This window comes from Ochotona princeps, chromosome 17, assembly GCF_030435755.1.
Source record: "Ochotona princeps isolate mOchPri1 chromosome 17, mOchPri1.hap1, whole genome shotgun sequence".
NCBI lineage: Eukaryota > Metazoa > Chordata > Mammalia > Lagomorpha > Ochotonidae > Ochotona > Ochotona princeps.
In genome coordinates, this window is record NC_080848.1 from 18272097 (window position 1) to 18296341 (window position 24245).

Genomic DNA, 24245 nt, shown 5'->3' on the forward strand with positions numbered 1-24245 from the left:
CTCCTCTCTGATATATCTGCCTTTCCAATAAAAATAAATAAATCTTTAAAAAATAATAATAATAAATTAAAGTGTTAGGGAAGACAGACAATCTACTACAGTTAAGACATCGGTTAAGATGTCTGTGCCTCATGTCAGAGTACCTGGGTTCAATACTCAGCTCTGGCTTCTGATTGTAGACCCTGAGATGCATCAGTGATGGCTCCAAGTAATGGTCCCAAACTGAATTTCCAGTTCCTGGCTTCAGCCTGACACAGCGCCACCTACTGTGGTTATTTGGGGGGGAGTGAATTGGTGAGTGTGATGTCCTGTCTCTCATAAATAAATGAGAAAATAAAGTTGTAGTTACCAATCCCTAGTAGTCTAATGGAGGGTCTAATGAAATGTAAAAATAACTTCAAAACCTCATTGATTAGATTTCAACCAGCACCCATTCATATCAAGTACAGAATAGTTTAATACTAGCCAAACTGATAGGTTGTCACTTTTCTCTGGTTTATACACTCTGCCCTCTGGTGGAAGCATGAATGAACAGTGAAATGGCCAAGTAAAAGGCAGCAAGGGTCAAACAATAGGTGAGATACCAACTGGATAATCTAAGGGCGGCTGTAATAATTAGATGTGGATGTTTACACACTAATCTGAAAAGTAGATTCAACAACTTCTGCTTCAGTTTTACTCCATTTCATCATTTGGCTGATAGCTTGCTGACTTAAGTACTGGGTAGATTTTTTTCAATCACTGTGTTATTTTATTTAACTCAACTTCTTCCAGGTATTTTAATTAGAGGTGAATTTGAGGGAGGAGGGACAGAGGGATCAGAGTCTGAGAAACGAGACAAAGAGGCCTACTTTAATTCTGGTTAGCTTCTTCTGTTACTTCATGTTCTGTAGCAACTTAAATAACTGGAATCATCATGACAGTACCAAAGCAAATTAAGAAACATGCATCCTTGTTCTGGTCTCTGTCAACAACCAGCAGTGGCACCATAGGCAGACTTCTTATTCCCTGACTACATTTTTCTATGTAAAGGGTTAATTTTCTTTATGTTATTGTCCAGTTTTGAAAAGCTTTTTATAGTAAAAAATGGCTTACAAATTTGACCTTTTTCCAGTGAAAAGGAATATCCATTTGGCACCATCCCTTAAGAAATGTGAATGTAGGACCCTATGGTTGAAGGTTAGTATATCTCTTCAGCCCACCTGCTTCTTCTTTTTCCCCAATTCATGGGGTCTTCATAGACAGCAAAAATTTCTCAGGAGTTAAAAATGCATTTTAGATAAATACAAAGTTTACATGTTGTAAATCAAGACTGATTAGCAAATATAGCTTCTCTTTCCTCTAATAAATTGCATACTGTGATCATGTTAGGACAAGACACAACATTCTCCTTTGTCTTCTTTTCTCTTTATATAATGCTCACTTCCTCAATGGTCTCTCTTTCAGGAACATAAATCTAAAGAAATTGATTTCATATGCTATTATTTTTTTAAAAGAAATATTCCAAAATTAAAATGGTATTTTATTAGGGTTTTCTTGACGGTACCTTCCAGGTAAGACTCTGGTATTCAGCATCCACTCCACTACAGGTAAAGAAGCACAATGTGACAATGGTTTGTTTGGATGTCAGATTTTCAGGCTGTAGAACTAGATGGTCAACACACAAATGGTGGTTCAAAATGCAACACTAGCTGTGACTGTGGTTTCTTTGGTTAGAACACGGGGTTTTACTTACCTACCTCCTAATAAGTGGAAAAACAATTAGCATACATATTGAAAAGTGCTTTGTGACTTAAATAAAAGAAGCCAGGAAATATATTGCTTGGTACTGAATTCTCCTGTAGACTAGGCTATAGAAAAACTGTTATTGAGGCCATTGATGTGAAAAAGAAAATGTTAAAGAAAATTTTAAGAGGATCAACAGACAGCACCTGAGCTCAACAAGATTCATGACCGGTCTGTTTACCTGCTGCCTCCTCCTGGGGTATTGTGGGAGTTCTTCGGGGTCCCTGTGGCCCACTGTTCTTGTCACTGTTGTTTTCCTCCAGGTTGCCTGCTGGCTCCTGGGTTTTCATCAGCTGACTCAAGAGAACTGCCAACATATTCTGCATGTCAGCTGGTGTGCTCGAAGCTTCAAGGGTTGTCTGTTCTGCTGAAGGCAGGACCACCTGGGCTGGGGGTGCCTCCTTTAAAGATTCCTCTGGGGCTATGGGCTCTGAGTCCTGCTGCTGGGAATTGGCTTCCGTCAGGGCACTGATGGACTGGTTCAGGGCTTCCAGCTGCTGCTGTATCTCTGGGTTGGAGTGGATGTTAAGCAGCTGTGCCATCTGAGGGATGCTCAGGTCGGTTTGGCTCTGCAGCAGGTTCAATAACACTGCCAATTCACTTTGATTTAGCTGCTGTGTGATGTCACCAAGGCCTGTGGACAGACAGCGGAACCAACATAAGCAGATGGGGCAGGGCAAAGGCCCTTTGCCTTCTTCAACTGGTAAAAGCAACTTACAATATCCAAAGAATGATGGTTCATTTTGAATGTCTCATTTTTCATGCCTCAAAGTGTCTCAGCAAGGGAAGGCATTTGACTTAGCAGTTAAGACATTGATTGGGATGGCCACCTCCCATGCTGGAATGCCTGGGTGTGAGTCCCAGCTCCTTTCCCAGTTCCAACTTCCTGCTGGTACAAACACTGGGAGGCAGCAGGGTAGCTGGGTCGTCACCCAGGTAGGAAACTCGGACTGCGTTCCTGGCCCCCAACTCTGAACTGGCACATGTATGCATATGTCATGACACAGGTTGTTATTCTTTACACTTCTGCTTAAAAATACAGGGATTTAAAAAACACCTCTGCTCTGTGTATAAAAGTTGATTATCTGTAGTCTTCAAGCTCGTGATTCTTCAACCCTTATTGTACATAAACATTATCTGGAGAGGTTTTAAAATTCAAATATCTCAAGCCCCATCCCTACAGATGTGGCAACTGTTATAAAGTATTTACTTTTAAAGCTTCCTGGATGATCTTAATGTGTAGATAATGCAGAGAACCACTACTGCAGCAGAGCAGGGAAGGGAAAGTGAGCCAGAAGAGTATCTATAGTTCAGAAAAATCACTGTTTCCACAGGAGGATTATTGTGTTGTAACAGTTCATCCTAACACATGCCTTTAGATTTAGGAATTTTTATAACAAGTAACAGTCTACCGAACTAATACATTTAGCAAACATGATTTAACATGACTGGATGCAATGATCTTACACAATCTAACATAAACAAGACTCCAGAAGGGGAGGAGGGGAGCATGAGAACTAAATTTTGCTTATCTATTTCACTGATTTACGCCACACATTATACCTCCTTACTCAGAAAAGGGAAATGATTTAATATGACCGCCCTACTGGATAATATGAACCAAATCTAATTTATCTCCGTTTCCCCTTAATGAGAGTATCAACTTTTTTCCTATAGTGTACCGGACAAAAACTAAAAGACAGAAAGACACACACACATTCCTTGCACTTAACCTTCAACACCTGCCAAGATGTGCTTATTCACAGCACCAAGGCCCCATTGCAGCACTGACCTATTGCATCCCCAGCCCCAGGCTCCACCTTGCTGGGAGCAGGCTGAGGTGGTGCTGGGCTGCTGTTCTTCACAGGCTCAGCACTTGTCCCTGAGGTAGTTTCTTTACGAGCGGCTTTGGGTGGAGGAGGCTCTTCCACCAAAACACCACTTTGTCGTTGTCGTCGCCGTTTTTTACTCCACAATTCGTGGCAATCCTGCCAGTGGGGAAGACTGGAAAAGACAAAAAGAAAATGTGGCAGTAAGTAAATGCATGGACAAGATGTTAAAATGGGAAGGTAAAGATGTGGCGAATGAAAAGAATTAGCAAGACATAAAAATAACCAAGAAAGTTGGTAAGTAGATACTGGTAGTATAAAAAGACTTCATCAGGCAGATGGTAGCCTGAGAAAATCAAAGTCCAAATGATTTAAAGAGTGAGAAATGAAAATCCTGCTAATATTAGGGGCACATTTGCTACATACATAAACTCCTGCATTCTAAATACTATTCTTCTGGACGAAGATCTTGACTTAGGAAGAATCACAAAAGGTCCCAGAGAGGCCAGTATTGTGGTGTAGCACATTAAGCCTCTGTGTGATGCTGACGTCTAATTTGAGCTCTAAATTAAGTTCTTCCTGCTTCACCTCCGATCCAATTCCCTGCTAAAGCACCTGGAAAGCAGCAGAGGATGGCCCAAGCACTTGGGTCCCTCCACCTACCATGTGCAAGACTTCACGAAAGAACTCCTAGCTCTCGTCCTGGGGCCTGGGCCTTAGTCCTGGCTATTGCAGCCATTTGGGGAGTGAACCAGTAGATGAAAGATTCTGACCCTCCTTCTATCTACATAACTGTCTTTCAAATAAATAAAAAATATATTTTAAAATCTTAAAGAAAAAGTTTAGGAAAGGTGGTAATTTAAATCTTGGTAGCATATAAACACAAGGAAACTTCAAAAAGTTCATGAAAAAATGCAATTAAGAGAATGCAGTTTCCATGGAATAACATGATTAAGTTACAACAGCACAACAATTAGTTTTCGTGCTAATTGCTGTGTGAGACCAAAACTGGTTCTTTCCTCTTGCTGCTCCCTACAGTTCTCTGACAGGAATTCTCTCTTCCATCTGTAGAGCACTACATTTTATTTGGTATTATGTCTAGACATCCCATACTCAATAATGCAAATAATTAAAACAAAAATCTCTATAATAAAAGCCCAAATTTCAGTAGAAAAGCTATTATTTTAAGTCACAATCAGTGTATCAAAATTCTAGTGGGCTTGGCGCAGTGACCTAGTGGCTAAAAGTCCTCGCCTTGAACACGCCAGGATCCCATATGGGCGCCAGTTCTAATCCTGGTAGCCCCGCTTCCCATCCAGCTCCCTGCTTGTGGCCTGGGAAAGCAGTCAAAGACGCATCAAAACCTTGGGACCCTGCACCCGTGTAGGAGACCTGGAGGAAGTTCCTGGCTCCTGGCTTTGGACTGGGACAGCAATGCCCGCTACAGTCACCTGACGGAAGATCTTCCTCTCTGCCTCTCCTCCTCTTTGAATATATCTGACTTTCCAATAAAAATAAATCTTAAAAAAAAAAAAAAAAAAATAACAACAAACAAACTTTAGTGCAGTATGGGGCCAGCATGATAGCACAGCAGGGAAAGCTGACACCTATGACAATGGCATCCTACATGGCAAGGATTCATGTTCCTTGCTGCTCCACTTCCGGGGAGCCCATGCTAACAGCCTGAGAAAGCAGTAGAAGATACACCAAGTGTTTGGGTCCCTGCAATCCAAGCAAGAGAGTTAGATTAAGCTACTGGCTTCCGCCTGGCTAGGTGCTAACTGTTGTGGCTATCTACGAAATGATGTGGGGACGGAAGATCACTCTATGTCCCTCCCTCTCCCTCTAACTCTTTCAAAATTATATAACTATAAAATCATATATATAATTATGTTTTTATATAAAATTATGTTTAGATAACTATATATGTATATATTATAAAGTATAGATAACATACAAATGCTAATGCATTATTAAATCTTAAATTATTAAATCATATATAATTCCTATATTTATATATAATTTATATTTTTATATATAATTATATATATATATTAATAAAATAATCTGAGAAAGAGACAGACATATATGGGAGAGAGTCTTTATTTATTGGTTTACTCCCAAAATGGTTGCAACAGCCAGGGCTGGGCCAGTCCCAAGCCAGAGGCCAAAAGTTTCTTCTGGATCTCCCAAGTAGATACCGAAGCCCAAGCTGAGTTGTTCTCAGCTGCTTTCCCAGGCACATTAGCACGGAACTGGATAGGAAGTGGAGCAGCCAGAACTCCCACATGGGATGCTACTGCTGTTGGTGGCAGCTTTATCCACTATACAACAGTGTCAGCCCCCAAATCAATCTTTAAATGTCTGCAAATGCCAGGTCTGAGCCAGTCAGAAGTCACAAGTTGTGAACTCCATTCTGCTTCCCTACTTGGGTGACAGGGGCACACACCTGGGCTATCTTCTACTGCTTTCTTCAGTGCATTAGCAGAAATCTGGATTAGAAGTACAGTAGCTGGAATTCAACGTGGCACACCAATAATGAAGTGCTGGTGTTGCAAATGTTGGCATAACCTCCTGCAACAGTCTTTATTAAAGTAAAATTTCTCTAAACAAGGGCGGGGCCTCTCCCATCCTCCCCTTCAACCCTTTCCCATCTCATCTCATCCTAAGAACCTGCAAGGGTTTGCAATCCTATGTCCTCCAAAAATCCGACATGAAGGCAATAAATTGACACAAATAAAAGACCTTTTGAATGTCAGAATGTGGAATTTAGGAGTAGAACTTTTGCAGATCCTATTGAATACAAGAAGATGACATAACTGTGATAAAGGACCATAACTATGAAACCAGCATGGTAGCCTATTGGCTAAAGTCCTCACCTTGCATGCACCAGGATCCCATATGGGCACTGGTTCTAATCACGGCACCCCCACTTCCCATCCAGCTCCCTGCTTGTGGCTTGGGAAAGCATCTGAGGACAGCCCGAGGCCTTGGGACCCTGTACTGGTGTGGGAGTCCTGGAAGAGGTTCCTGGCTCGTGGCTTTGGATCAGCTCAGCTCCACTTGGGGAGTGAATTAACGGATGGAAGATCTTCCTCTCTGTATATCTGACTTCCCAATAAAAATAAAATAAATCTTTAAAAAAAAAAAAAAAAAAACACCCACACACAATTGTAGATCAATAACCTGAAGTGACCTTTTGGCGGAGTGGATAAGACACTGTCTCTCCTAAACCAGAGTGCCTTTTTTATGGCTGTTTAGCTCCCTTTCTAACCCAGTTTACTGTTACTGCATGTCTTGTGAAGTATCAGATAGTAGTTCAACTTCTGGGTCCTTGCTACACATATGAGAGCCGTGCATTTGAGGAGTGAACAAGTAAATGAAAGATTTTTCTATTTCTCTCTATGAAAATAAATAAATAAATATATATATATATATTTTTTAAAGATTTATTTTATTTTTATTACAAAGTCAGATATACTGAGAGGAGGAGAGACAGAGAGGAAGTGGAGCTGCCGGGATTAGAACCAGCGGCCATATGGGATCAAGGCGAGGACCTTGGCCACTAGGCCATGCTGCCGAGCCCATAAATATATATTTTTAACAAATTCAATGTTAGGGCCCAAATACTTGGGCCATCATCTGCTGCCTTTCCAAGCTCATAAGGCAGGAAGCGGCATGAGAAGCTGAATCAGTGAGTCCTCACAGGATAGGACAACTGTGCTCAAAGTGGTGCCTTAATGCACCCTTGAGGAATACTTGTCTTATTTCTTAAACGTAAATATTTACTTAACAGGCAGAGTGAACACAGAAATTAAGAGAGAGAGAGAGAAACATAGAAATAGATTTTTCACCTGTTGATTCATTCCCCAAATTGTAACAATAGCCAGCACCAAGCCAGGCTTAAGTCAGAAACTCACTCTGGGACTCCCATGTAGGTGGCAGGAGCCTAACCACTAAGGTCATCGTCTGCTGCCTTCTCAGGCGCAGTACAGGAAACATCTGGGACCCCAAGGAATAACTTTAAAGGGGTTATATGGAGCAATGTGTTCGTTTCCTTATTTAAAAAGTAAGCAAAAAACAATGAAATAAATCTCTTTACCAATCACTACTCCAAGGAAATCTCTCTATTTAGGACCTACTTGGCTATTAGCAGTTCTTTTTGAAAACCTATTCTTTCTTTTTTTTTAAAGATTTATTTATTTTATTACAAAGTCAGATATACGGAGAGGAGGAGAGACAGACAGGAAGATCTTCTGTCCGATGATTCATTCCCCAAGTGAGCCGAAATGGCCAGTGCTGTGCCGATCCGAAGCCGGGAACCTGGAACCTCTTACGGGTCTCCCATGTGGGTGCAGGGTCCCAATGCATTGGGCCATCCTCGACTGCTTTCCCAGGCCAGAAGCAGGGAGATGGATGGGAAGTGGAGCTGCTGGGATTAGAACCGGCGCCCTATGGGATCCCGGTGCGTTCAAGGCGAGGACTTTAGCTGCTAGGCCACGCTGCCGGGCCCCAAAAACCTATTCTTTCTTATCTTCCTGAGGCCCAGTGATACACTTATGGTACTAGATACAGCCACCAGCACTTACTCTGGAGGAGCCATTTTGCTGAGCTCAACATCTTTAAGGAAGTCACTCTGTAGGGTCTGTTCAGCTGTACATCGTTTGCTAGGATCCAGTGTCAGCATGTGGTCCAATAAATCAAGTGCTGCTGAAGGAATGCTATGTAAAGGAAAGAAACAAGTTCACAATGACTTCGGAACCCTGGGTCAAGAGCCCTCTGAATTCCTAGCTCTATGCAAAGCTAAGGAAAAGGAGTTCACAATTGGAAGTAATCTGATTTGCTCCCAGACAGAACTTAAGAAAATACTATAATACAGGCATTAATAATGAATAGTTCTACTCTCTTTTTCTGAAGATCAAAAGGACTATAACGAACACTTTCATAGTGTTTAAATCAAAATGGCTTTCTATAATCTAAAATCTTCAAGAAAGAAGATTTATGAATAGGCTATGACTAAAATTCATATACTATTACAGAACTAAATGCTATAGTGTACTGCCTTATAAACTGGGACAATACCAACTTCCCACGCCAGGAAAAACTCAAGTTTCTACATCAGTTGGACATAGAAACAAAATCCATATTTTTGCCAGACTCACAAAGAGAATTCTTCTCGTAAACGCCTTCTATACTGCTTCTTCGGTTTCATGGTGTTGAAGTAGGGCAACTTGATAACATCAGGCCACACAGCTGGACAAGGAGTCCCACAGAGTCGGCTGAAAACAAAGCAAAGAAAAAGAGCAAGTGAGGATATATGCATCACGGATTCTGAAGATTTCAGAAGCAGAAATTATTCTCCCCTGAGTTCTGAGAAATCTTTTGAAAGTTATAAGACAAGCAGAAAGGTAAAGCACAAGCTTATTGTTTTTAAGGACATAAACAATATGACAGACACGAACTGGTTACAAGGAAAAAATACTAGTACACTAATCCAAAACGGTTTGCGTTTGCATTTTGTAAATGTTTTCCATACATATTCCAAGTTTTCATTAATGATTTTGTTGTGGAGATTATTAATTTCTTTTTTTATTAGCAATTTCAAAGGCTTAAGCTGGTGCTGTGGTATCCTTAAGGGAAACAATGAGGCTAAAACTGGAAATTTCAGCAATTAACAAATAATGAGCTAAATACTACTCTTTTAAAATGTCTAAATTAGTCTACTGTGTTTCTTCCTATACTTTTATTGACAAAAAAAGTCAATCCAAATTCTATCCCAATATCTGCTCTTCTCCAAATCTTTTATTAGAGAGAGAGAAAAAAAAGATTCTATTTTATAAAGATCTATTTATGAGCTGTACACCTCACTGAACTGAGTTCTTTCAAGGCAGGGCCTATCACAATTATCTGTAAATCCTAATGTCTAACAGAAAAAAAGTATCTGTTACATAAAAGGCTCAATAAACATTGGTAGAATAAATTTAATTATCATGTAATTTAAAAATTAAAAAAAATTATCCTGTAAATGGCATGTTTTATGAAGAATTAATTAAAAATATGCCAGGTAAAGCCTAAGAAGTTAGTTAAATTTATATGCATACACAGCACACGACAACAGATGCTAAACCCGACTGAGTGAAAATTGCTTGTTTCTAAGAATCTTAAAGTCATTTCATGTGATGGTGAAGTGTTCAACATAGGAATGTAAGATTATCACATCTGGACACTTAAAACACATGAAGAACCTATACCTGATCAATTCTAGCTGAGCCAGTTCCAGATTAGCTTGAAAGATGGGTTTCTTTGTGAACAGTTCACCAAGGATGCATCTAGAAAGTAAATTGAGAGGTCACAAGAGCAATCTATTGCAATATGTCTCAAAAATATTTTATATCTTTTTAAAAAAGGTAGAATTATCAGTGGGGAGGCAGGGGAAAGCAGGGGAAGGGAGGGAGAAAGGAAGGGAGGGAGAGAGAGAGAGGGGGAGAGAGAGAGAAAGAGATAAGGAGAGCGAGCGAGCGAGCGAGCAAGAAACAGAAATCAATCCATCTATTTTCTATCTACTGGTTTCACTTCCCCAAAACTAAAAGGGCCTGGGTTAGGTCAGATTGCATGTAATTCTAGGGTCTTCCACATGGCTGGCAGCAGTCCAGGACCTTGGGCCACTTTCTAAGTAGCAAGGAGTTGCAACAGAAGCAGAACAGACAAACTGTGAGCTGGCAATCTGATTCAGTATGTAGTCACTACAGCAAAAGTTTAACATGCTGCAGCACAATGCTGGCCACATCAGAAAATTACAGGGAGCACACTGGGCTGCTTCCAATACAAAATGTTGTAAACTAGCCCAGAATTTTAGTGTCAAGAATTTTTTAAAACGAAATTTTCTCTACAGTGGAAAGAGACAGCTTAAGGATTTAGATTTATCAGCAATCAAACTTCAGCCACCTACAGGGGAGCCTACAAAAGCAGAAAAAGGGAGTCAAGTATCCTTTTCTGTTATACTACTGTAAATTAAGGAAATAACTAAGGATCTTCACAATTTCTGTAATCGGACATTAGTTTGTCATTAATTTTTCCTTCAGAACATGTAGCCTCCTAAACTATTCATACTGTATTTGCAAAGAAAACAAGTTACTGACATCTGCAAAATCAGTTTGAATAAGATATTCAAATAAATTATCCTAAACCATGTATGCCATTTTGTAAGGGCTATTAACACTATGAACATATTTGCACAAAGCACATCCTTAATTCTTAATTATAAAAGTCATGTACCCCAAGAAGAATATAACATTATTTACTGAGTGTTCCAGTCCAAAATGCAAAACCCGAGTGTGCACAGTAATGGGTCAATATTCTTCGAAACTGGCCTGAACAGCCCTGGCCATTGCGGCCATGTGTGGAGTGAACCAGCAGATGAAGATCAATCTTTCTCTGTCTTTGCTGCTCCTTTTTTCCAATGAACAAATATTGTTTTTAAAGTCCTCACAAAAAAAGGATACACTTTCAAATTTCAGGTATAATTTGTTGTACCAGTTTTTCTGGTTTCCGTACTGATTTACACACTCAACTACTCTACCAATCATACTATAAAAATAACCTCAGGAAAAAGTAAAAGATAACCTCTTACAAACTACAATGGGTCAACTACCATGGGTCAGTAATTTGATCCATGTTAAGTTCCTAAGTGTGGGCTGAGTGGCGTGGCCTAGCAGTTAAAGTCCTTGCCTTGAATGCATCGGGATCCCATATGGGTGCTGGTTCTAATCCCAGCAGCTCCACTTCCCATCCAGCTCCCTGCTTGTGGCCTGGGAAACCAGTCGAGGACGGCCCAAAGCCATGGTTTCACTTGGGGAATGAATCATCGGACGGAAGATCTTCCTCTCTGTCTCTCCTCCTCTCTGCATATCTGACTTTGTAATACAAATAAATAAATCTTAAAAAACAAAAAAGAAGTTCCTGAGTTCAAGATCCAGCTCTGGTTCTCGAGTCCAGCTTCCTGACACTGTAGCCCCTGGGAAGCAGCAGTGATGGCTTAAACAATTTGGTTTTCCTTAAGTAGACACAAACAGCATTCTAGCTGGAGCTTTAGCCCATCCCCCTCAACAGTAGATTCCTAAGGAGGGAAAACAGATGATGAGATGCAAGTGTTAATTCTGACACTCTTTGCTTTCTAAAGAAAAAAAATATATATACTTATTTTATTTGAAAGGCAGAGAGAAGAAAAGACAGAGAGGACTTTCATATATGCTGGTCCACTACGCAAACGGCCACAAGGTTGGGAAGGGGCCAGCCCAGAGCCAGGAGCAAGGAGCTTCTCCTGGGTCTCACATGTGGTTGTAGGGGTCTATGTACTTGAGACCATCCTCCCATGCTTTCCCTAGTGCATTAGCAAAGAGCTGTACTGGAACTGGAGCAGCCAGGACTGGAACAAACACCCAGATGAGATGTCACATTCAAAGATGGTGGTTTAACCCGCTATATCACAACAAGGCAATTAAAAAACAAACAAAAGAAAAAAACAATCATTGATTGCCAAAATACTAAGTACCCATCATGAAAATCAGGGGCAGACGTGAAGACACCAGAACTGCAATTAAGATGCCAGTCAGGACGCCTGTAAGTCTGCATCAGAGTACCTGCTTTCAATTCCAGCTTCCTTCTAATGCCTATCCTGGGAAGCACCAGGTGATGGTTCAAGTACTCTGCTCCCTGCTACTCATGGGGCACAACTGGCATCTAGTTACAGCCTTGCTCAGCCCTGATTGTTGTCAGCATCTGGAGAGTCAATCAGGTGTCAGATTACTCTCTCTACCTTACAAATTAAAAACAAAACAAACAAACAAAAAAACCCACCAGAAAAGTAGGGCAAAATCTCAAACATTCATTGGGCTTTAAATAAAGCTTCATTTTTCCATATCTCTAATTTCCAATTGTGTTTCTGTAACTTTCTAATTCTTTGGTGAGGAGGATATTTTCACTACGTAACCAACACTTTCTTAATGCACTGAGGTGGCAGGTTACATAGACTTCAAATAATAGAACCAACAGAGCCATGAACTTTCACAATGTATCTTAACGGAGTGTTAACTTTAGAGTGTAGTTGTAACAATTCAAATGTTAATACTATAAAAGTAAAGAGTCCAAAACATCAACACACTCAGCTTGAGTCAGTAAAATTTAATTAAAGCTTCATTTCATCTGAGTAGGCAAACACAAATATCCTGTTCTTTTCCCAACACCCTGTTGAATTCTGAAGTAAAACTACAGAGCTCTTCTTAAAATCTGATATTACTAGAGGAAGGGAAAGAATTGGAAAGGTGATACGCTCTACTGGGAAGTATACTCATATCCTAGAGTATGAGATCAAGGACAGTATGCATGGGCATAAATCATAAACTTAAGAAACATTTATCCAGGGTCCATTTGCAGTGCTTACACATAACATAAATTGTAGTCTCTACATGATTTTCCTCTAGAACAAAGACTAGGGAAATGGCTGATTACTACAGGCCTAGGTCAGGAAAGGCACAATAAGGCTAGAATTAGAATGTAAGGAAGGGACCCAGCGGCGTGGCCTAGCAGCTAAAGTCCTCGCCTTGAACGCACTGGGATCCCATATGGGCGCCGGTTCTAATCCCGGCAGCTCCACTTCCCATCCAACTCCCTGCTTGTGGTCTGGGAAAGCAGTTGAGGACAGCCCAATGCATTGGGACCCTGCACCCGCATGGGAGACCTGGAGGAGGTTCCAGGTTCCCGGCTTCGGATCGGCGCGCACCGGCCCGTTGCGGCTCACTTGGGGAGTGAATCATCGGACGGAAGATCTTCCTCTCTGTCTCTCCTTCTCTCTGTATATCTGACTTTGTAATAAACTGAATAAATCTTAAAAAAAAAAAAAAAAAAAAAAGAATGTAAGGAAGGCTATCACCACTAGGGTGCATTAAAAGTGCTCAAGAAATAATCTGACTAAAGATGGTACAGTTTCACAGAAGTAAGATAATAAGTACAATGGCTTTTCGTTGTTCATTTCTAGAAATACTAGAAAAACACTTAATTTTGAAAACTGGTAAATAGACTGAAGGAATTAATTTTTTTTTTAAAGATTTATTCATTTTATTACAAAGTCAGATATACGGAGAGGAGGAGAGACAGAGAGGAAGATCTTCCGTCTGATGATTCACTCCCCAAGTGAGCCGCAACGGGCTGGTGCGCGCCGATCCGAAGCCGGGAACCAGGAACCTCTTACGGGTCTCCCACGCGGGTGCAGGGTCCCAATGCATTGGGCCGTCCTCAACTGCTTTCCCAGGCCAGAAGCAGGGAGCTGGATGGGAAGTGGAGCTGCCGGGTTTAGAACCGGCACCCATATGGGATCCCGGTGCGTTCAAGGCGAGGACATTAGCTGCTAGGCCACGCCAGCGGGCCCAGAATTAATCTTTTTAAAGACATATTTATTTTCGTTTGAAAAGCAGATTTTTACAGAGAGGTCCTCCATCTGCTAGTTCACTCCCTCTAAATGGCCACAAGGGCCAGAACTGAACTGATCTCAAAGCTGGAAGCCAGAGCTTCTTCCCAGCACTTGAGTCATACTGTTTTGCTTTCCCAGGCCACAAGCAGCGAGCTGGATCAGAAATGGAGCACCCAGGACATGAACTGACACCCACATGGAATGCTGGTGCTTGCAGATGCAGGATTAGGCTAATACATGACCACGCTGGCCCCAGGAATTAATCTTCACCCTATCTTTTTGTTTTTATATGATTTGTTAGCTCAGATTAGCCAAATATGAAAATTATCTTTACATAAATATTGCAGTAATGGACAATATGACTAGAATACGAACATTTTAAAACAGCTTCAAATGAATTAACAAATATGTGCAAAAATATTCAATAACTGATAACATTTCATTAAAGTGATCTGTGTAAATCTGCCAGCTGGGATGAATATTTTATAAAACATCATTTGGAACTGCCCCAATAAGACTGTACTAAAATGCGAGCTAATTTGCACTGAATTCTTTCGTGGCTACATTCTCCACAGACACTGAACTCATTTATGGTCTGGACTCTGGGCAGCAGATACTCACTACTCCCTAGTCCCAACTGATAGGTGTCAATCATTATGTAACTTCTGTAAGAAGACCTCAAAACCACCTGTAGTTTCAAGGTTGGCTGGTAATTAACACTGAATCTGCATAGAATTTACAGGAAACAAGAGATAAAGAATCATGTCTAAAAACACACCATGCAAATGCAATCAGAAAAATACAAGCTCAGAAAGCCTGAGGATAAATAACCTAGTTTCTGTTAAAGAAACTGAGAAAAATAAAAAAGAAAAGATGTGAAAGGGAGATGTAAAATTAAATCTACCAATCTTATGTGAGTTTCTAATTTGATTTCCAATTCAAAGTTTAAAAATAACTGGGGAGGGCCCGGCTGCGTGGCCTAGCAGCTAAAGTCCTCGCCTTGAACGCACCGGGATCCCATATGGGCGCCGGTTCTAATCCCAGCAGCTCCACTTCCCATCCAGCTCCCTGCTTGCGGCTTGGGAAAGCAGGAGAGGACGGCCCAAAGCCTTGGGACCCTGCACCCGTGTGGGAGACCCGTAAGAGGTTCCTGGTTCCCGGCTTCGGATCGGCGCAGCACTGGCCGAGGCAGTCACTTGGGGAGTCAATCATTGGACGGAAGATCTTCCTGTCTGTCCTCCTCTCTGTATATCTGACTTTATAATAAAAATAAATAAATCTTAAAAAACAAAAACAAAACAAAACAAACAAAAAAAACCAGAAAAAACCTGGGGAAACATTTTTTGAACAAGCATATGTTAATTAGAGGTATTCAAGAAATTTCTCTGAGATTTGACCAAAAGTTGACTCTCCTATTTGGAACTTTAGAACCTCAGAAGGCCAATGTTGAAAAAGACACAAGTCCACAACACATGAGTTACAGACAAAAGAAATGGACAGCCTTACCCACAGCTCCAAACGTCTATGGCTGGTGTATAACGCTCCTCTCCGAGCAGCAGTTCTGGAGGTCTGTACCACAGAGTAATAACTTTGTTTGTATAAGGGCGACTGAAATGCAAAAAGCCATGACACAAATTTACTACAGCTTCTGATGAAAAACATTCACATATAATTAAGTGCAAACACAAGTACCTGTCAACTAAAGATGAGATTAAAATAGTTCCACAGCAACAAAATACACCAAAAGTAAACTACTACATATGTAGGAAAAAAAAAAAAAACTTTCATTTCAATTGACAGTAATTAATTTAGCCTAAGGCTGACTCAAGAATTGAGACAGAATTTAGGACACTAATTAATTCCAACTTAAGAATACTAGAGGACCCGAACGATGTAGCCTAGTGGCTAAAATCCTCGCCTTGCATATGCTGGGATCCCATATGGGCGCCAGTTCTAATCCTGGTAGCCCCGCTTCCCATCCCACTCCCTGCCTGTGGCTTGGGAAAGCAGTCAAGGATGGCCCAAAACCTTAGGACCCTGCATCCACAAGGGAAACCCGGAAGAACTTTCTGGCTTCAGATGGCCTCAGGTCCGGCCATTGTAGCCTACTTGAGGAGTAAATGAGCGGAAGGAAGATCTTCCTCTCTGTCTCTCCTGCTCTGCACATATTTGACTTTCCAATAAAGACAAATACTTAAAAACAATACTAGAACATGCAACACGAAAGGGACTCTTTTCCATTCCCCACATGTAATGCTGATGAATAGCTCACCTTTCTTCAGAGTTATAGAGCCGAGCAAGTCCAAAATCTGCAAGTTTTATTTGTCCACTGTAAAACAAAAACAATCATTTTTGTAAGTAACAGATGCAGCTTAAAATCTGTTCTTTGAATATTAATAAAAATTTTAAAAGAAAAAAGTAGCTGCAACCTCCCAAGGATAACTGAGAAGTCAAGCACCACTTCAGAAATTAGAAGGACCATTATTCTTTGCTCTATTTCTACTCTTCACGATATCTTAGTTATTCTTAGGCTTTTGTTGAACAGCTACCACATTTTGTTTTTAATCTCTATAATCAAACGTTTCTTTTTGTTTTTAAGTTTTCTTATTTTTACTGCAAAGGCCGAGTTACAGAGAGGAGAGACAGAACCACATTTCCATCTGTTGGTTCACTCCCCAAATGCCCACAATGGCTGGACTGAACCAATCCGAAGATAGGAGCCAGGAATTTCTTCTGGGTCTCCCACATAGATGCAGCCTCTACTATACCACAGTGCCAGCCCCTACTTTTTTTTTTTTTTAATACTGGGGGTGAGGGAACTGGCACCATAGCTCAATAGGCTAATCCTCCACCCTGCGGTTCTGGCATCCCATGTGGGTGCTGGTTTCTGTTCCAACTGCTCCACTTCTGATCCGCTGCTCTGCCTGTGACCTGGGAAAGTAGCAGAGGATCTCAAGTCCTTGGGAAATCCTTGGGATCCTGCATTCACATAGCAGAACGAAGCAGACACCTGATACCCGGCTTCAGATCAGCTCAGTTATGGCTAATGTGGCCAATGGGGGAATGAACCAGAGGATGGAAAACATTCTCTGTAAATCTTTCAAATTAAATAAATCCTTAAAAATTTCTTTTTATATATTGTGGCCAGTATAGTGGCTCAACAGGCTAATCGTGCTGGTTAGTGTCCAGGCTGGGAAAGCAGTGCAGGGTATCTCAGGTCAATGGGCCCCTGCAGCCACATGAAAGACCCAGAAGCTCCTGGCTTCTGATTGGTTCAGTCCATCTGGTGTAGCCATCTGAGTGAACCAGCAGACAAAAGAGCTTGTGCTTGTCACTCCTCTTTGCCTTTCAAATAAAAATCAATAACTAAATCTTTAAAAAATTTACTTACCTTGAAATTTATAACACAAAATGTTAGGAAATAAAGAAAATTTAGGAACAATTTTGATTAATTATTTACATAAATTTGGATAGCTTATTTAGTCATCTTTATAGCCTTGCTACCTCCTGGGAAAGGAAAAGTCAGCTCACTCTTTGAAAGGTATCTGATGGCTCACAACAGGAAGAGATGGTTAAGATTGCGGGGAGGATGTTTCTCAATGTATGAACATTGGGACGAAATAATAAAATAAGGTAATCACTGGCAACAAAACTGCAAATAACTTTTATAATTTCTGATAAAGATTATGCGTACACCTTATCTACTTTTCTGAACATAATTTTATTAAGGTTGATTTATAAGCAAATTATTATTAGAACAACAGAAAGAAACAAGGGCAATCCTTATTCCTGTCTGGGACACAAGGGCTTTATATCAAGGGGCTTAGAAGTAAATCTCCATTACTGTGTTTCTGATACAGCTTCCAGATGATGCATCCAGAATGTTGACAAAGGCTGGTTCAACAGTTTGGACACTGCCATCTATGTGGGACAAAGGATGGCATTCCTGGTTGCTGGTTTCTGCCTTGTCAAGTCCTGGGCATTGCAGGCATTTGGGAAGTAAACAAGTAGGCTGAAATAATTTCCTGTCTGTGTCGCTCTTTCAAGCTGATTAAAATTAATAAATATAACATTTTTGTTAAAAAACAAAACAAAACAAAACAATGGTGAACTTATATTAAGACAAAGTGTTTCTTAAATTTCTTGGCATCATTACTGAAAGCCTGAGGTGACTCAACACTCAAGGCACACAGAAGGATTAAAAGTAAAACGGGGGCCCGGCGGCGTGGCCTAGCAGCTAAAGTCCTCGCCTTGAACGCGCCGGGATCCCATATGGGCGCCGGTTCTAATCCCAGCAGCTCCGCTTCCCATCCAGCTTCCTGTTTGTGGCCTGGGAAAACAGTTCTGGACGGCCCAGAGCACTGGGACCCTGCACCCGTGTAGGAGACCCGGAAGAGGTCCCTGGTTCCTGGCTTCGGATCGGCACAGCACTGGCCATTGCAGTCACTTGGGGAGTAAATCATCGGACGAAAGATCTTCCTCTCTGTCTGTCCTCCTCTGTATATCTGACTTTGTAATAAAATAAATAAATCCTTTTAAAAAAAAATTTCTTATTCATTCCTCAGGCTGTGCCTTTCCAAGTGTTTCCAAAATCAAGGAAGAAAACCATTGAACACTACAGTAACCAAACATCCCACATGAGGTTTTTAGAGCTAAAACCATGAAAATCCTAGGGAGGGCCTGGCAGAGTGGCTCAACTGGCTAAATCACCCAATTCAAGCACCAGAATTAAAAATGGATGCAATTTCATATCCTGGGTGCTCTACTTCCCATCCAGCTCCTTGCTTGTGGCCTGGGAAAGCAGTAGACAATGACGCAGAGCCTCGCAAACCTGCACTCATGTGGGGGACCTGGAAGAAGCTCCTCGCTCCTGGTTTCAGATCAGTTCAGCTCCAGCCACTGTGGCCACTTGCGAAGTGAACCACCAGAGGGAAGACGGATCTCTCTCCTTCTCTCTGTAAATCTGCCTTTCTAATAAAAATATATCTTTAAAACAAAGAAATAAATAAAGTTCCAGGCAACACCACATTGACAGTTATTCTGCAGAAAGCAGAAAAACAGGAAATGTGTCATAATCATTTCCTTTTACCATCTAGTTCATGTCTGTTGGAGTACAACAGAAATGTTTAAAATAATGGGTGAACTACATACAAAACCAAACACTACCTTTACTTCAGTGGTGCCATATTATTTCTTCAACTCTCAATAGGCAGAAATACAACCAAACACTACTGCTTTTACCATGCCATGTGGGCAAATGGAAAGGAAGAAAGCAGATGACAAAATCTTCTGAAGAATTAACACCTATTCACTAACATATTACTGACTGTGCTATTAAAATTGGGGATATAAAGGCCAAGCCCCAACCATATATGTGTAAGGCAGTTAAAGAGGGCTCAAAGCAGCTACAGAAACAGGAACCAAGGGTATTTCCCACTAAACAAGAGGACAATCGGTAAGAACTCACTATGTGTCTAAATTTGCTTAGGGCCACATTATTGAATAACTATAACAACCGGCTCTTGTTGATAGGGGATCTGAGTGATTCCCTATCTGTGTTAATTCTTTACCAACACTTGAGTCTGCAGGCTCTGCTGATTAGAATACCCCCATCACAAGATGTGCCCAAGATACAAATGTAAGATCTACACAAATGCTAAAATTACACTAGTGGGTCCACCTATAATCAAAACCAGCACAACTCAAAAGAGAAACTGGTTAACCTTATTTGGTAACTATATTACCTGTTGTTCAGCAAAATGTTAGAACATTTAATATCTCGATGCAGGAAATTCTTTTTGTGACAGTAATCCAATCCTTCCATTAGCTGTTTCATGAACGACTTGATATGGTCTTCAGAAAAGTGCACCAAACCAGATTCCAGCAGTCCCATTAAGTCATGGTCCATGTACTCAAATACAAGGTAAAAGGCACCTATATAACATGAAAATTAAAAAATTAAAAAAAAAAAAAAATTAAAAAGCAGGGGAAAAAAGGATGATGAGATCACATTGCCTCATATTTAAATGTAAATTTAGAACTGACCCCAAAGCTGTCTTCATATAATAGATCAAGAAACTAGGGGCTGGAACAGTGGTCCAACAGGCTAATCCTTCATCTTCAAGCACTGGTATCCCATGTGGCCACTGGTTCCAGTCCTGGTTGTTTCACTTCCAACCCTGCTTATAAGACTGGAAAAGCAGAGGAGGATGGCTCATGTACTCGGGCCCCTACAGCAACATGCGAGACCTGGAAGAAGCTCCTGGCTTCTGGCTTTGGATCAGCTCAGCTATTTGGGGTGTGAATTCATAAGATGGAAGATCTCGGGATCTCCCTTTCTCTGCAAATCTCCCTCTTAAATAAAAAATAACTCTATAAAGAGAGAGAGAGACAGAGAGGGAAACAAACTAAGATTCGGTGAAAAACTAACCTTCTTGAAGAATAAAACCAAAATACCGTTTGTTATTCTTTTTTTTTTTTCCATAAAGCAAGATTTATTTAATAGAGTGACAGGTCTTCTGCCATAGCAACAGGAAGGGTTTCCAAGAGAAGAACGACCCAATTTGAATTACTTATTTGAATTACTTATCTCAATGCAGTGCTCTTTGGGCTACTTTCCTATTGGGTAAAGAACTGTCACAACTGTGATATATTCTAGCTTTCCTTGAGTTAAGTCAATTAGTAAAGTATAGACCTTGGAATAAATCTAGCATGTTGTCTAGTGTAAAGAAGGTACTATTTGTAAAACAACCATTCTGATGTTACTTATTCTCTATAGTTCCATTAAGTTCTTTATTTTAGTTAATAGGACTCACATAATATGCTAAGGTTCACACAGTTTATTTGGTAAAAACTATTAAAATTCATAGTATTCAAAAACTAAGGCACTAGCATTGTGGCACAGAATGTTAAACCTGTGCCTGTGAAGTCATGGGATGATGGTTCATGTCCAGCTCCATGCCAATGGCCTGGAAAAGGAAACAAAGACAGCCCAAGTGCTTGAGATCCTGCAGCTGTGTGGGAGATCTGCAGGAAGCTTCTGGCTCCTAGCTTTGGCCTGCTTTAGCCTGGCCATTGTGGCCATCTGAGGAGAGAACCAGCAGTAGAGCCTGGGCCAGGCTTCAAGCCAAGAATTTAACTTGGGACTCCCCATGGTGGCAACTACTTCAGTTATAACTTTCTGCTTATCTGATGACCATTAGCAGAAAGATGCAATCAAAGAGAGCTGGGACTCAAACATAGGCACTTCAATATGGAATACATATATTTTAAATGACTTTTTTTTTAAAAAGATTTATTTTTTATTGAAAAGTCAGACGTACAGAGAGGAGGAAAGACAGAATAGATCTTCTGTCCAATGATTCATCCCCAGTTGGCTTAGCTGCTGGAGCTACCTAGGGAGTGAATCACTGGACATAAGATTTTCTCTCTGTCCCTCCTTCCTTCTGTATATCCGCCTTTTCATTAAAAACAAATTTTTAAAAACAAAAAGTTTATTTTTTATTTGAAAGGCAAAGTCACAGAGGCCGCAGACAGAAATATCTTCCATCCACCAGCTCACTCCACTAATTGCTACAATACCTAGAGCTAGACAAGTCAGAAGCCAGGAACTCTATCCAGGTTTCCAATGCTTGTTTAAGGGTCCAAAGACTTGGGCCATTTAGTGCTTTCCCAGACCATAAGGAGGGAGCCGGATAGGAAGTGGAACAGCCAGGACACAAATGAGGACCCATAAGGGATCCCAAAGCTTACAAGCAGGGATTTAGCCACTGAGCATATATTTCGGGCCCGAAGAACTTCTTCAAACAAGATGAATTAATATTTTCGTCGGTGTCTTAACAGAAACTAGCCACATTTACATATCTAGTATGCTTTAAACAAAAATACCTATTTATCTGAATAGCAGAGTGACAGACATACAGAGTTAAAGAGATTTCCCATATGCTGATTGACTTTCGAAATGAATCTAGCCACCAGAGTCAGAACAAGCTAAAAAGGGGAGCCAGGAACTCCAGCCAGATTTCCCACACGGCAAGGAAGCTGGATCAGAACAAAAGCAGTGGGCTCGGCACAATAGTGTAGTGGTTAAGGTCCTCGCCTTGCAGGCCCGGGATCCCATACAGGCGCTGGTTCTAATCCCGGCAGCCACGTTTCACATCCAGTTCCCTGCCTGTGGCCTCGGAAAGCAGCTGAGGACAGCCCAAGGCTTTGGGACCCTGCACCCGTGTGGCAGACCCAGAGGAAGCTCCTGGCTCCTGGCTCCAGATTGGCTCAGGTCCGGCCGTTGCGGCCGCTTGGAGAGTGAATCATCAGACAGCAGATCTTCCTTTTTCTCTCCTCCTCTCTGTATACTCTGTATATCTGACTTTGTAATAAAAATAAATAAATCTTAAAAAAAAAAAAAAAGAACAAGAATAGCCAGGACTCAAACTGCCATTCTTGCCATGGGATGTGGTACCCTAAATGGTAACTTAACACCCATGCCAAATCAACTATTCCTAATTCTATTAACATTTAAATACTAACTTGCCTCAATATTGCTGTATAATCAAAACTTCCTTTTATTTGCTTTAAAGTAATTTCTATTAAGCTCAACACAAGCTGTTCCCTGGGTGTATTATTTTTAAGGTTCTGTAAAAACACCCAGCTTTATTTTATTCAATAACTTTCTTTTACTATACCAGATTATATACTCATAGATGCCACCTCATCACTTGAACTTTGAAAGTTCTACTGTCCAGGACTCATCTGAAAAGCACCAGTACGTCATCCCAGTACTTCCCATCCAGCGGCCTCCTTATGCCCCGTGCAAGTAGCAGAGGACGACTCAAGCCCTTGGTACCCTGCACCCACATGGGAGAACCAGAAGAAATTCCTGGCTTTGGATCAGCACTGTACTGGCCAGTGTGGGCATTTGGGGAGTGAACCAGCAGATGGAAGAAAATAGAAGATTTTTCTGTCAATCTGCCAGGTCAAGGGGCGGCAGGTGTTGTGGTACAGCCAATTAAGCTCCCATCTGTGCTGTCAGCATCCAAAATGGGGCAGAGGTTCAAGTCCCAGCTGTCATACTTCTTAAAAAAAAAAAAAAAAAGATTTTTTAATTTTATTGGAAAGTCATATATACAGAGAGGAGAGATCTTCACCACTGACTCAACCCCCCAAGTGGCTGCAACAGCCAGACCTGAGCTGATCCGAAGTCAGGAGCCAGGAGCTTCTTCCAGGTCTCCCACATGGGTGCAGGGTCCCATTGCTTTGGGCCATCCTGGACTGCTTTCCGAGGTCACAAGCAGGGAGCTGAATGGGAAGCAGGGCCACCAAGATAAGAACCAGCGCCCATACAGGATACAAGCGTGTACAAGGCAAAGACTTTAACCACTAGCTTATCGCACCGAGCCCAGCTGTTCCGCTTCTGAGTAAGCTCACTGCTAATGTGCCTGGGAAAGCTAAGTGGAGCTGCCGGGATTAGAACTGGCGCCCATATGGGATCCTGGTGTGTTCAAGGCGAGACTTTAGCTGCTAGGCCATGCCGCCGGGCCCAAAATAAATAAATCTTAAAAAAAAAAAAAAAGAAGAACCTCCTGGCTCCTGATTTCAGCTTAGCCCAGCTCCAGCAATTGCAGCCATTTGGGGAGTGAACCACAGTTGAAGAACTCTATCTCTTCCTCCCTTTCTTTGTAACTCTACCTTTCAGACAAATAAATCTTCAAAAACAAAAGCAGTACAGGGTACAAATGCTTGACACAGCAGCTTAAGTCACTATATATGCCCATATTCCTTAATAGAGCATCTCGTTCAAGAGCTAGGCACAGGCATCTGTGGAGTGAACCAGTGGATATGTTTCTTTCACTCTAACTCTTTCAATAAATCCTTAGCCAAAAAAAAAACGAAACGAGAGGAGCCAGGTCATGGTGAGACAAGGAGGTAAGATACAGACTTCAAAACTATGGGAAAAGTTAGTTGGGAGATCATCTTCCAAAATATACCTGCTGGCTTTATTAGATGTTAACAGCTGATTCTATCCTACTAATGATATTTTACAAATTAACAATTTTTTTTTCTTTTTAATAGCTCCCTAATGAAGAATGGACGTTTTACAAAATAAGCACCATTCAGCATTAAAGAATATTGTCATTATCTTACTTATGCTATGGGAATATGCCAATAGA

General features: G+C 41.1%; 1 protein-coding gene across 12 annotated transcripts in view; it reads right to left on the reverse strand.

Annotated features, from left to right (window-relative positions):
- CDK12 (cyclin dependent kinase 12) overlaps positions 1-24245 on the reverse strand; it is an 80279-nt gene that overhangs the window by 32115 nt on the left and 23919 nt on the right. For 10 of the 12 annotated variants that reach the window (XR_009247002.1, XR_009247001.1, XR_009247003.1 and 7 more), the window contains 8 exons: positions 19824-20013; positions 16352-16408; positions 15586-15687; positions 9866-9943; positions 8777-8893; positions 8204-8335; positions 3578-3789; positions 1967-2419 (listed from right to left, as the gene is read on the reverse strand). Coding sequence is in view for 7 of the 12 variants with exons in the window: in XM_058676688.1 (XP_058532671.1) it covers positions 1967-2419; positions 3578-3789; positions 8204-8335; positions 8777-8893; positions 9866-9943; positions 15586-15687; positions 16352-16408; positions 19824-20013 (1341 nt within the window). In the remaining 5 variants the exon portion in view is untranslated. The remainder of the gene's footprint in view (positions 1-1966; positions 2420-3577; positions 3790-8203; positions 8336-8776; positions 8894-9865; positions 9944-15585; positions 15688-16351; positions 16409-19823; positions 20014-24245) is intronic. The other 2 variants (XM_058676691.1, XM_058676690.1) reach the window with 1 other exon arrangement.